At 53.4% G+C, this 13,775-nt stretch overlaps 1 protein-coding gene across 2 annotated transcripts; it reads right to left on the reverse strand.

Annotated features, from left to right (window-relative positions):
• Positions 1-2,472: 2,472 nt before the first annotated feature.
• Positions 2,473-6,184, reverse strand: LOC100276842 (uncharacterized). Of its 2 annotated transcripts, none has more exons than NM_001374069.1 (2): positions 5,544-6,136; positions 2,473-3,035 (listed from the first exon to the last, which is right to left on the reverse strand). In NM_001374069.1, the coding sequence occupies exons 1-2, from the start codon at positions 5,895-5,897 to the stop codon at positions 2,877-2,879; spliced, it is 513 nt and encodes a 170-aa protein (NP_001360998.1). In that variant the 5' UTR covers positions 5,898-6,136; the 3' UTR covers positions 2,473-2,876. The 2 variants fall into 2 exon arrangements, with proteins under 2 accessions (NP_001360998.1, XP_008667673.1); XM_008669451.4 differs by lacking the exon at positions 2,473-3,035 and adding an exon at positions 4,385-4,828 and having other exon boundaries at positions 5,544-6,184.
• Between the last annotated feature and the right edge of the window lie 7,591 nt (positions 6,185-13,775).

Raw genomic sequence — 13,775 nt, forward strand, 5'->3', positions numbered from 1 at the left:
TGCCATTGAATGTGGGGTGGTTGGGGTATTTCTAGCCCCAACCACCAAAAATGGTCGTTGGAAGACTGCTGTCGCATGGCGCATCGGACAGTCCGGTGCGCCAGCCACGTCAGCCTGCCGTTGGGGTTCGACCGTTGGAGCTCTGTCTTGTGGGCCCGCCTGGCTGTCCGGTGGCGCACCGGACAGGCCCTGTAGGCTGTCCGGTGTACCACCCGCGCGTGCTCTGCTCCTCTGTGCGCGCTGGCGCGCATTTAATGCGTTGCAGTCGACCGTTGCGCGCGAAGTAGCCGTTGCTCCGCTGGCTCACCGGATAGTCTGGTGTTACACCGGACAGTCCGGTGAATTTTAGCGGAGCGGATTCCCGAAGCGGGCGAGTTCAGAGTCGCTCTCCCCTAGAGCACCGGACACTGTCCAATGAATTATACCGAAGTGCCTCCGAGATTTCCCGAAGGTGAAGAGTTCAGCTTGGAGTCCCCTGGTGCACCGGACACTGTCCGGTGGCACACCGGACAGTCCGGTGCGCCAGACCAGGGTGCCTTCCGGGTAATCCTTTGCTCTTTTGTTTGAACCCTTTTCTTGGTCTTTTTATTGGCTTATTGTGAACCTTTGGCACCTGTAGAACTTATAGACTAGAGCAAACTAGTTAGTCCAATTATTTGTGTTGGGCAATTCAACCACCAAAATCAATTAGGAAATAGGTGTAAGCCTAATTCCCTTTCACACCTGCTAAAACGAAACGGGTAAACGAAACGGCCCAAAAGGCGACACAACGAGCATCACCTATTCATCCTATGAGACCAGGGTACTTTCCACCCGTTTACTCATTGTCGGTATATTATCCTGTTCAAATATGGAATGGTACGATGATGAATCTATGGTACATGTATAGTCCCTTTGTCTATCCAGACTGGGGGGCACCTCCATTCTATTCCTTTAGATCCATTGGTCAAATGGTCATGGCCGAGAAAGATGTAATCTGAAACGACCTTTATACATTGATGTTTTATTGAATGATCTTAATATTGAAAAGTCGGTGACTTACATCAGGTTTAGTTCATATGCTTTTGGTTCGTCAACCTTCATCAAAAGGCAGGGGGCATATGTTGAAAGCTAAAAAGAGCCTCGCGGACGGTCCGCGGTCCAGACGGTCCACGGTGGTGGCGGATGGTCCGCGCGTGCGCAGAGTCAGTTAGGGTTCCTAGTTTCTCGTGAGATTTGTTACCTAAAACCGTGGGATTAACTCGGAAAACAGTTTGAAGCGGATTCAGACCTCCCCTTTATATATATGAAGGGCTACAGCCGATTGAACCCCAACAATCGATCAAATCAAGTCTATTTCTTGTTTTTACCTTATGCATTAGGAGTAGCTCTAGTTTAGTTCTAGTTTAGCTCTAGTTTAGTATTCCAATCCCCAAATTCTCTGCTTCTCTTCGACTCTACATCGATTAGAGGAGTCTAGGTCGGCGTGCCGAGCCTAGACAACACCTAGGATCTCTCCTCCCCGACGGGGTCCCTCCCGTGAGCGAGATCCAGGCGCCGCCGGCGACCTTCGCCGCCCTGCGCACGTGCGGACCGTCCGGCCTGTAGACGTGGACCGTCCGTACGTCGGGCAGGAAACCCTAGCCCTGCGCCAGGTCGTGGATCGTCCGTCCCCTGGCCGCGGACCGTCTGCTCCTGTGCAGAGAGCACCGCCGCCGGTTTTTGTTTAGTGTTTGACGCCCAAAAAAGTGTCAACAACGTGACAAACTATGACATAGAATTTGATCACCTAATAACTTCGTAATTTTTTGACAACTTAGCCCCCGTAAAAAAGTCTAAAAAAGTCTGAGATGCTTTAGTGAAAGCGACCACACATGGGCCGTGGGTCCAAGCTGTTTGACTGGCTTTAAGGCTATTCACAATGGAGATTTCATGTCACTGTTTCCAAAAATACCACATCAGATTTATGGATGAATGAAATACCCTCTCTCAATAGAGAGTGAGAGTTTCATCTCACTATTTCATATGTCAACATATTTCTTAAATGCTGCATATAAATAACCAATAGGATTTACTCAATTATATGAAGATAAAACAAAACACTCTCAGTGGAGGTTTCACACAGTTTCCAAGATTTTGGAAACGAGTTAACATGGTTTCATCCCCATGAAACTCCATAAAATTCTTTCTTCTTAAATGATGTGACATATCATTAAAATAGCTGATGTGGCAGGCTAATTAATACATGAAACACCCCATGAAACCTCCATTGTGAATAGCCTAAGCGACCTCAGATGGACCGTGGGTCCAAGCTGTTCGACTGGCTTAAAGCCAGTCGCTCCAGCTGCTGCTGCTGGGGTTTAGACACAAAACACTGTTGCCAAGTCGTTTTGGGGAATGCAGTAGCAGTACCTCCTTTTTGAACGTCAAACACGGCAGGCATTGGAAAACCCAAACCCACATCAGACAGAACAGAACCAGACGAAAAGACTTCCTGAAATCAAACCACATTTGCCAAGCGAGTTTACAAGTAGTTTACATGCTCCATCAGGCATCTACTGACACACATCAACAGGGATCAGCAGCAACAACTCCACGACGGATCCACCAGCCGCCGCTCGCCAGCCACAACGCAGCAGGGGGCAGCAGTACAAGGTTGCAATGCTTCAGAACAAGACCTAAACCTGTACAGATACAGAGTCACAAAGAGGAGAGAGAGCCCGCCTGTCCTGGCTGTCATGCCCCGGAGACGGAGTGGATCATCGATTCATCGGCAACACCAACACGCCCGCAAAGCGCACGGCTGCTCCTCGCCTCCTCTACAGACAAGACATTGATGGTTGACTGGCTGACAACAGCCAGCGTTCTCAGTGTGCTGGGTGTGTGCTACATCAGCACTAGCTAGGGTTTGGCGAGGAGCCAGTGAAAGGAGGCGGCTGGTGTGACGGCCACCGGATCCTCTCTGGGGGGCACGGTGCAGGGGCAGGATGCGCGATGAACGTTGGCACGTCTTGCCCTGGCATCAGAACTGACACGCCTCTGGGGTAAACAGGCATCTGCAAGCATCGTCAACAAAGTGGTCAACGAGAATGTCTCTAGTGAGCCCAAGTCCACTATGGTGTGGAGAAAAAAATGCAATATATTTCATCAGATTATTTATGGTGTGTTTCGTTTGTAGAGTCACCCTATGCTTCATGAGAAAAATGTCCCTCCCTAATGCTCCTCTAATTTTATAGGAGCTGTTAGTTTTTTAGCTAATTCCCATGTAAATGATGAAAAAATACTTCTAACAACTCCCTAATTTAATTTGGTCCCCTAATCTTAGATCCTAGCTTTGTCCCGATGCATCATAAGTTCATCCATAATTTTTGGTGGAACCAACTCACTTCTTATGTATGTACTAACTATTAGCTTACCAATAATGAGATGATGATGGATCAATTTATTCTATTCCATAATCTAAATAAAAAAGTGAGGAGTGAGAAAAAGATCGACCACTTCATTTCTCAAACCAAACATGCCTTTACTGTCATACAACATATTACATAGTTTAGCATCTAGTTTTTCCGCACCTCCACCAGTTAACACTCGATCCTGGGCGCTGGTAAGCAAGAACCGATGCTGAACATGAGTTGAATACAGGTAGCTGTGCTGTGTCCACGTTTGGGTACAGCTTGTCGTCGATGGAGTGTGGTAGTTTGCTTACGAATTACAATTACGGGGCGTTTGGATCCCTTCATTTTAGAGGAATTGGAATTCACTCAATAAAGTAACTTATTTAGTTTGGAATTTGACATTCCACCACTTTACAAAGTTCAGATATAAGGCTATCTCGAATTCATGGGGTGGGGTATGGGAAATGATTTTATACAGTAGTAGAAATTGTTTCTACTCTGTAACTTAAATGACACTCTTCATCTTACTCCTCTATAGTAAAAATATAGCACATAAATATCTTCGACATCTTGCTAATAATAGTATACAAATATATTTTGTATAAAACCGAATTAGCTTAATTGATATATGCCTAAATTACTATTATTAGAATGAAATTCAATTCCAATGATCCAAACTGGGCATTAACGTTCTTTTCCACCACTGGAATATTATAACACAAGATGGTGCTAGCAAGCTGTTACTACAAAATTTTCATACGAGCTATCACGTGTACTCCGTAGCGCATACTTTTACATTGTCTGAACTCCGCACAGCAATGCAATTGACTTGAAACAGAGAATAGGGAGAATGGATCTTTGTGCTATCCAGCTTCCACTGTAAACTGAAACCGATGTTTCAGTAGTTGGATTGAAACCGTCCTAATTTAATTTTTTTTAAGAATGTAATTTATATTTGTGGTATGGTGCACCTCTCCCGTCACTGTGAGTAAATGTTTCCTTTATCTCCATGTTCTAAGGCTATCCTCCATCTCTCGTTTCAAATTTCTCGCTCTACAGTATAGTCTACAGTACAAAACAGTATTTTTACACAGCCAGATGAACGACCTGCTGGACATAGCCTAACGCATTGCTCCAACAGTAATTACGTTGAACTGCTGATCCACCTTAATAACAAGACTGCTCCACATTACTAACAACTTTCAAGCAGCTAAAATGATGACTGCACTGGGGCCTTGTGTAGCTGTGGTCCTGTGTACAACCAGGCTTGCAATTCCTAAACTACGGGACCAAATTTCGGTGTGGCTGCAGACAAGGATGGGCCCTTGTCTGTTTGCTGCTGTCCGCCGAATTTCCTTCTCAGCAACTCCATAACTTGTGTTCTCCTTTCTGGTGGATTCTAGGCCCCAATCTTTTGTGGCTCGTTCGCGATGTAGAGAACTATGAAGGTTCTTCTGATAAAGTAAGTATACAAATGCATTAACTGAACTTAGCCGTAGGATAGAAAGTGGAGAAGATAGAAGGAATGGCATTCAAGGATAGATGCTAAATCAAACATATCTGGTGCCGACATCTACTCTAACCTCTCACGGCACAGGCAGAACAACTGCTCCCCACTTTTCAGAGACAAGTATAAATGGCCGCGATACCAAAAGAAATTAATAAGGGAATTTCTAAGAAGAAGAAAAGTGTCGATGCAAAAGCACAGCATGTACATGATGGACAGGCCGCAGGCATACATGAAGATAAAGTTGGAGCAACCAACAATGGCATGCCCATGCCCACTAAAATATATAAGTAAACGATATGTCCTGGTCTCTCGGACAATGTTACATCAGTCCTAGTGCTAGTGATTTCTAGACCTACGGGGCTGCGGTCGCACGATCAGCAGATAGAGGAAAGATATGGCTGCAGTTTCATCTTCCTCGCGCTAGGAGTAGATGCCTTCGCTCCACTCCCCCCCACCGCCGCTGCATTATAGTTTTCGAGCATAGCAGAGACTGACTAGAGAACGACAAGAACGCGGGGGTCCGACAAGATTCGCAATCAGGTCCATCAGATGCGCAGACACACAGAAGAGAAGAGTAGCGAAAAGCAAACCCACGCGAGAACAGAAAGCTGAGGAAAAAAAAAAGGCTAGGCGACGGAATCATTAAAGCGTAGCCGTACCTCGAGGGGCGCGTGACCGTGGAGCTTCCTCGCCGCCTCGAGATCCGTCCCGCCGGGGGCGCCGCCACTGCGGCCGAGGAGGAAGAGGCGGAGGCGGCGGAGGACACCCCGGCCCCGGGGCGGCGCGTGGGCCGTCGTCGGGGGGCGGAGGAAGTGCTCGAGGATGGCCATGGCGAGGAACATGGACACGAGTATGGCGGTGGCCACGAACCCGAACGACACCGCGCTCACGCCGCTGTCTAGCTGCCGCCACCGCATCTCCTCCGCCGCCGCGGCCGCGGCCGCAGCAGCCGACGACGTCGCACCCGGCCCAGCCGCAGAGGCCATCGCGGGCCCGCGCACCATGGCAGCCATTCTTGTTCCCGTCTCTCACGGCCCGCGACGCGCCATTGCTGGTTCCCTTCGCTCGAGCGTGGGGGTGTGGGAGTGGCTTGGCTTGCGGAACTGAAACCTTTATGGGATTCCTGGTTTTCTCCTCCGCGTCGTCGCGCGCGTTGCGTGAGTCAGCGGGGGGCGGGGGCGTGGCCGCGTGGTAGAGGAAGAGGATCAGAAGGGGGGCTGCGAGTCTGCGACTGCGTGCGAAGAGGGAAGGGTGGCCAGGCACCGAAAACAAGACGCCTTCCTTTTTTTCTAAAAAGAAAGGTGAGCACTATCCCCACCATGTACGGGTGGTCATCCAGCTGAACTCATGCCACATGTCCATGCGCGGAAGAAGATTAGTTGAAAAAATCACGGCTCGTTAGATGATTGTGTACGAAACGTGACAGGTGCATGGTAGGTAGGTAGGTAGGGATAGATAGTCCCTGCGTAATTTTCCCGTTTTCCGTTGCGGCGCCGCAGAACAAAGCGAGGGGCCCTTAAACTTTCGAGAGAAGTGTCAGGCGGGGGCGATGTTAAACGACTGACAGGAAACAACTGTCAATTATTATTCCCTCCAGATGACATCACTACTGCAACCAAAAATTTAGACACACGCGGCGACACCCGTCACTCTAACAAAAGGCAAGTTTCACTGGCCGCGCGCCCACACCTTGACCCGATCGGTCACGCACTTCGCTGCGGCTGCTGGCTCGATGCATGCATGCATGGCTTAAAAGACCAGAGACTCCGTTTTCCGTCAGCTACGTCAAACGAACGAGACAAGAAGCTTTGCAACCTCTGCGACTTTGAGAGAGCCCTACCATGGACCGTCCAGAGGTGAGCGGCGGACACCACCGTTTTAATTTGGACGATCCAAGTCAACAAAAAGCGGTAAATATACAGCGACATGTGCGTACTTAATTTGTCTTGGTTCGTCGAACGCGAGTCCCAGCCCCCAGGAACATATAAAAGGAGATCACAAGTAGTAGACGATCCACGTACGGCCCTCGATCGCCTGCCATCCTTCCTCGGTCCTCCGTAAAAAAAAATAAAAAATTGTTCGTGCGTGCCGAGCAGCACTAGCTAGTTTAAGGGCGGCGGTACGACGAACGGGGAACACCCCTCGTGCCGATCAGCAGCAGCTCCATAAATCCGGCGCCCAGCGGGCTCGGTGCACGCATCCCCGACTAGCAGCGCATAGCGGCCGGGAACCCTGATGCATGGCCTGCCCGGACTACCTGGCTGTTACTTGTACAATTGGCAGCAGGAAGAGAGACAGCAACTTTACTGTGCTGTGCCTCAATCATTCTTTATATATAGTACGTGTGAAGATAGGAACTGGCTGCTACACGTGAGATCCTGACCTGGAACGTTACCGGAGGACGTACGTCGTCGATATATGCGTGGGAAGAATCGACGTGGAGATTCATTTTACGCTGGTAGATTTCACGCCTTTTATAATTGTTTAACACGTACTTCTTCTTGGGCGATAGATATCGCAATAAACTAAGAGTGTGTTTGGTAGAGATGTCAATGGAGAATTCCCCATCGGGTTTTAGCATTCCAGACCCATCACTATCATGTTTGATCCATCCTCATACCCATCATGGGTGCAAAATTCATCCCATATTCATCCTCATTCGGGTTTCGGGTCCCCAATGGGTCCCCATCCCCAATTAAGGGATAACTAGGTACTAACAATTAGCACAAATTATCTAGATTTCAGACATCACCACATCGACAAGCACTCATCCATGAACCATGATCCATTCATCCATCCATCAAAAAAAGAAATCAGTACTTCAGAACCGATAGAAGAAATGAAGAAATGGAGTCTGCTCACCTTCCTTGGTCACCATCTGAGTTCGTTGGTGTCTGAGAATCCATGGTCATCACTGTCGTGCTAGGCTCCTAGAAGTCGACGGTGCTCCTCGTCGCTGATGAGGTCGCTAGTGTGCAGTGCTAGCGCAACTATCCAGGCGTGCGGTGGTTGGCCGACTGGACAGGGCATATTTTTTTAGGGTTTTGTTTTTTGCTAGTTTGCTAGTTTCCTTGTTGTGTTGCCTTGTTGGGCTAGGACCTGAGGCCTGGTGCGTTGCTGTGCTGGGTTTGTTGTCCGACTCGGTCTCAACTCATTCATACAAACAGGACAGGTGTACACGTATGAAATACCCATGAGTAATCGGGTTCGGATTATTGCTTCCCAGACCCATACCCGTCTACCCAATGGGTGAAGATTTTGTCCCATATCCATACCCATGGGGACAATTTTTGTCTCATACCCGTACCCTAATAGGGGAATTCCCCACGGGTTAGCGGGTATCGGGTCCCCATTGACATCTCTAGTGTTTGGTTTGAGGAACGAAGTGATTCATCTTCTTCTCACACCTCACTTTTTTATTTGGTTTGTGGAATAGAATGGGTTGATCCATCAACACCTCATTCCTTATAAGCTAATAATTAGTATATACATAAGGAGTGGGTTGATTCCAGCAAAATTGATGGAATGAAGTTATGATGCATCACATCATGAAGCATAAAGTGACTCCACAAACCAAACACACCATAACATATATGTAAAACTTCAAAAGCCAGTGAAAAATAAAATAAAAGAAAGAGAACAATGTACGACGGCTAAATCTTGAAGTTGAGCAAGCGAAGATTTGTCCAATCACGGCGCACTACTGGGAGGAGCATTTGCTTATGTGTGCCAAAACGCTCCTAGGGCTTTGCTTATAGTAATAGCGGATCATTCACCTCTAGACACTCTACCTTCATGTCTAGATGTATGTGATGCCTTAGCAAGATGCGCGTTGTTTCCTTCGGGAAAGCTGGCGGGGAAGCAACACCAGCAGACGGTCTAATCGATCCATCCATAGAATAGTCAAAGGTTGTTGATGACTCGAGAAAACCTATCGACTTGATGAAAGAGATTACGCGGTGGATCATGTTGACAACGTGTTAAGAAACTAATGTACACCAGATCCCCGATCTGACACCCTTTCTTTTCTACAAGAAGTCGAGGTGTGGAAATATGTGAGAGTTTCTGTTTTCCCTTGCTAGAGCCCACAACCTTTTAGGGTCCGCCAACGGTACGCTACATCTCTTGAGTTACCGAGCCGACCTACAATAAATGTAACTTTCGTTTCTTGAGGAGTCAAACAAGTTTTTCTTTAATCAAACGTATAGAAAAATATTAAATATTTACCGTATATATTTTATATTATTAGATAGATCGTTGAATTTATCTCAATAACAAATTTATTTGAAAGTACACATGTGTCAGGGACCATAATTAGGGATACCCTCAAGACGCCTAATTCTCAGCTGGTAACCCCCATCAGCATAAAGCTGCAAAGACCTGATGGGTACGATTAAGTCAGGGATCAGTCCACACGAGTGACTCGATCACGCTTCACCCGAGCCTAGCCTCGGCCAAGGGCAGCCGACCTCGAGAGACTTCCGTCTCGCCCGAGGCCCCCCTTTTTACGGCGGACACATCACCGGCTCGCCCGAGGCCTTGGCTTCGCTCAGAAGCAACCCTGACTAAATCGCCACACCGACTGACCAAGTTGCAGGAGCATTTAACGCAAAGGTGGCCTGACACCTTTATCCTGACACGCGCCCCCCCGGCAGAGCCGAAGTGACCGCCGTCACTCCACCGCTCCTCTGACCGGTCTGACAGAAGGACAGCGCCGCCTGCGCCACTCCGACTGCGGTGCCACTCGACAGAGTGAGTCTGACAGGCAGTCAGGCCTTGCCAAAGGCGCCACGACGAACTCCGCTCCGCCCGACCCCAGGGCTCGGACTCGGGCTAAGACCCGGAAGACGGCGAACTCCGCTCCGCCCGACCCCAGGGCTCGGACTCGGGCTAAGACCCGGAAGACGGCGAACTCCGCTCCGCCCGACCCCAGGGCTCGGACTCGGGCTAAGACCCGGAAGACGACGAAACTCCGCCTCGCCCGACCCCAGGGCTCGGACTCCGCCCTGGCCTCGGCCGAACGACTTCCGCCTCGCCCGACCCCAAGGCTCGGGCTCGGCCTCGGCAACAGAGGACAGACTCAACCTCGGCTTCGGAGGAGCCCCCACGTCACCCTGCCTAGGGCATAGGCCCGCCACGTCAACAGGAAGCGCCATCATCATCCTACCCCGAATCGACTCGGGTCACGAAGAACAAGACCAGCGTCCCATCCGGCCAGCTCCGCCGGATGGGCAATGATGGCGCTCCACAAGCTCTGTGACGACGGCGGCCCCAGCTCTCTTACGGAAGCAGGGCGACGTCAGCAGGGACTCGACCGCTCCAACAGCTGTCCCTCCGCTAGGCTTCGTCGCACCTCCGACAGCCACGACATCACGCCAGCAAGGTGCCAAGACCTCTCCGGCTGCCACATTGGCATGTACCTAGGGCGCTAGCTCTCTCTCCGGTAGACACGTAGCACTCTGCTACACCCCCCATTGTACACCTGGATCCTCTCCTTACGACTATAAAAGGAAGGACCAGGGCCTTCTTAGAGAAGGTTGGCCACGCGGGACCGAGGACGGGACAGGCGCTCTCTTGGGGCCGCTCGCTTCCCTCACCCGCGTGGACGCTTGTAACCCCCCTACTGCAAGCGCACCTGACCTGGGCGCGGGACGAACACGAAGGCCGCGGGACTTCCACCTCTCTCACGCTCGACTCCGGCCACCTCGCCTCTCCCCCCTTCGCGCTCGCCCACGCGCTCGACCCATCTGGGCTGGGGCACGCAGCACACTCACTCGTCGGCTTAGGGACCCCCCTGTCTCGAAACGCCGACAGTTGGCGCGCCAGGTAGGGGCCTGCTGCGTGCTGACGAACAGCTCCCCGTCAAGCTCCAGATGGGCAGTCTCCAGCAACCTCTCCGACCCGGGGCGGTGCTTCGTCTCGGGACTCTTGAGTTCATGTCCTTCGACGGCCGCTACGACATGATACTTCTTCCACCGCCGCGCGACAACGACAATGGCGGCCGACAACCCGCCCGCCGGCGGCGGAATCAACGACATCTTCCCCGCGTGGTGGAAGAGCAACATTCGAACTCGCTCCGTTCTCTCCCCCGCCAACGGAGGAGGAGGCGGGGCCGTCAAGGCCAGGCGGGAGGCCGCGCTTCGTTGGCCGTCGAGCGAATCGACGCCCCCGACGCCCCGACGGAAGGCACGCCGGACGTCGACCTCGCGTTCAAGACGGAGGCAAGCGCTGTCCCCCCGCGACACGCTGACCCCGAACAAGAAGACGACGCCAGCGCGCTCGCGGAAAGCCTGCAGGACGTCGCCCTCGTACCTGAGATGACGGTGCAACCAGTCCCCGATGTGACTACGTCGCTCCTCATCGACCAAAAGGTACCAACTAACTCCCATCTTGCGTCATTTCGACTCGGCCTCAACCCGCCAAACGACCTCGTTTTGGCGGGCGCTCTCATTGAGGCGAGTGCAACCCCACTGGGGTTTCGTATGCGGTCGCCTTGGGACCGGCTGACGGACGTCTCGACCTACGGGCCCTCTGGGTCCGAGGAAGATGACGATCCCAGCATCTATTGGGATTTCTCCGGACTTGGCAACCCCAGTGTCGTGCGGGGCTTCATGACCGCATGTGACCACTGCCTCTCCGACTGTTCCGACGGAAGCCGCAGCCTTGGCGACGAGAGCTGCGGCCCAAGCCGCGAATGTTTCCACATCGAGCTAGGGGATCCCTCCGAAGGCAACCATCTCGGCATGCCGGAGGACGGTGATCTTCCTAGGCCGGTGCCTCGCGCCGACATCCCACGGGAGCTAGCTGTGGTCCCCGCTCCGGCGGGGGGTTACGACCCACAACTCGAGCAAGTCCGCGAGGCGCAGGCCAGGCTCAACGAGGGAACAAGAGCGCTTGAGCCGATCCGTCGGGACGTCGGACAGGCATGGGCGGGCCAACCCTTGGCCGGAGAAATACGTCACCTGCCCCAAGGTCTCCAGCACCGCGTCGCCAACGATGTCAGGGTCAGGCCGCCGCCCGCATCCAGCGGGGTTGGTCAGAACCTGGCAGCCGCAGCGATGCTCCTCCGCGCGATGCCGGAGCCATCAACCACCGAGGGTCGGCGAATCCAGGGAGAGCTCAAGAATCTCCTGGAAGGCGCTGCGGCCCGACGGGCCGAGAGCACTGCCTCCCGAAGGCAAGGATATCCCTCGGAACCTCATGTCGCGACTTCCCGATTCATGCGGGAAGCCTCGGTCTACACCGGGCGCACGCGCAACACCGCGCCTGCGGCCCCGGGCCACCTCGGCAACGAGCACCATCGACGCGATCGTCGAGCTCACCTCGACGAAAGGGTGCGCCGAGGCTACCACCCCAGGCGTGGGGGGCGCTACGACAGCGGGGAGGATCGGAGTCCCTCGCCCGAACCACCCGGTCCGCAGGCCTTCAGTCGGGCCATCCGACGGGCGCCATTCCCGACCCGGTTCCGACCCCCGACTACTATCACGAAGTACTCGGGGGAAACGAGACCGGAACTGTGGCTCGCGGACTACCGCCTTGCCTGCCAACTGGGTGGGACGGACGACGACAACCTCATCATCCGTAACCTCCCCCTGTTCCTCTCCGACACTGCCCGCGCCTGGTTGGAGCACCTGCCTCCAGGGCAGATCTCCAACTGGGACGACTTGGTCCAGGCCTTCGCTGGCAATTTCCAGGGCACATACGTGCGCCCCGGGAATTCCTGGGACCTTCGAAGCTGCCGGCAACAGCCGGGGGAGTCGCTCCGGGACTACATCCGGCGATTCTCGAAGCAGCGCACCGAGCTGCCCAACATCACCGACTCGGATGTCATCGGCGCGTTCCTCGCCGGCACCACTTGCCGCGACCTGGTGAGCAAGCTGGGTCGCAAGACCCCCTCCAGGGCGAGCGAGCTGATGGACATCGCCACCAAGTTCGCCTCCGGCCAAGAGGCGGTCGAGGCTATCTTCCGAAAGGACAAGCAGCCCCAGGGCCGCCCATCGGAAGAGGCTCCCGAGGCGTCTGCTCCACGCGGCGCCAAGAAGAAAGGCAAGAAGAAGTCGCAATCGAAACGCGATGCTGCTGACGCGGACCTTGTCGCCGCCGCCGAGTACAAGAACCCTCGGAAGCCCCCTGGAGGTGCAAACCTCTTCGACAAGATGCTCAAGGAGCCGTGCCCCTACCATCAGGGGCCCGTCAAGCACACCCTCGAGGAGTGCGTTATGCTTCGGCGTCACTTCCACAGGGCAGGGCCACCCGCCGAGGGTGGCAGGGCCCGCAACGACGACAAGAACGAAGATCACCAAGCAGGAGAGTTCCCCGAGGTCCGCGACTGCTTCATGATCTATGGAGGGCATGCGGCGAATGCCTCGGCTCGACATCGCAAGCAAGAGCGCCGGGAGGTCTGCTCGGTGAAGGTGGCGGCGCCAGTCTACCTAGATTGGTCCGACAAGCCCATCACCTTCGACCAGGCCGACCACCCCGACCATGTGCCGAGCCCGGGGAAATACCCGCTCGTCGTCGACCCCGTTGTCGGCAATGTCAGGCTCACCAAGGTCCTGATGGATGGGGGCAGCTGCCTCAACATCATCTACGCCGAGACCCTCAAGCTCCTGCGCGTCGATCTATCCTCCGTCCGAGCAGGCGCTGCGCCCTTCCACGGGATCATCCCTGGGAAGCGCGTCCAGCCCCTCGGGCGACTCGACCTCCCCGTCTGCTTCGGGACGCCCTCCAACTTCCGAAGGGAGACCCTGACGTTCGAGGTGGTCGGGTTCCGAGGAACCTACCACGCCGTACTAGGGAGGCCATGCTACGCGAAGTTCATGGCCGTCCCCAACTACACCTACCTGAAGCTCAAGATGTCGGGCCCCAACGGGGTCATCACCATCGGCCCC

This window comes from Zea mays, chromosome 2, assembly GCF_902167145.1.
Source record: "Zea mays cultivar B73 chromosome 2, Zm-B73-REFERENCE-NAM-5.0, whole genome shotgun sequence".
NCBI classification, from domain to species: domain Eukaryota; kingdom Viridiplantae; phylum Streptophyta; class Magnoliopsida; order Poales; family Poaceae; genus Zea; species Zea mays.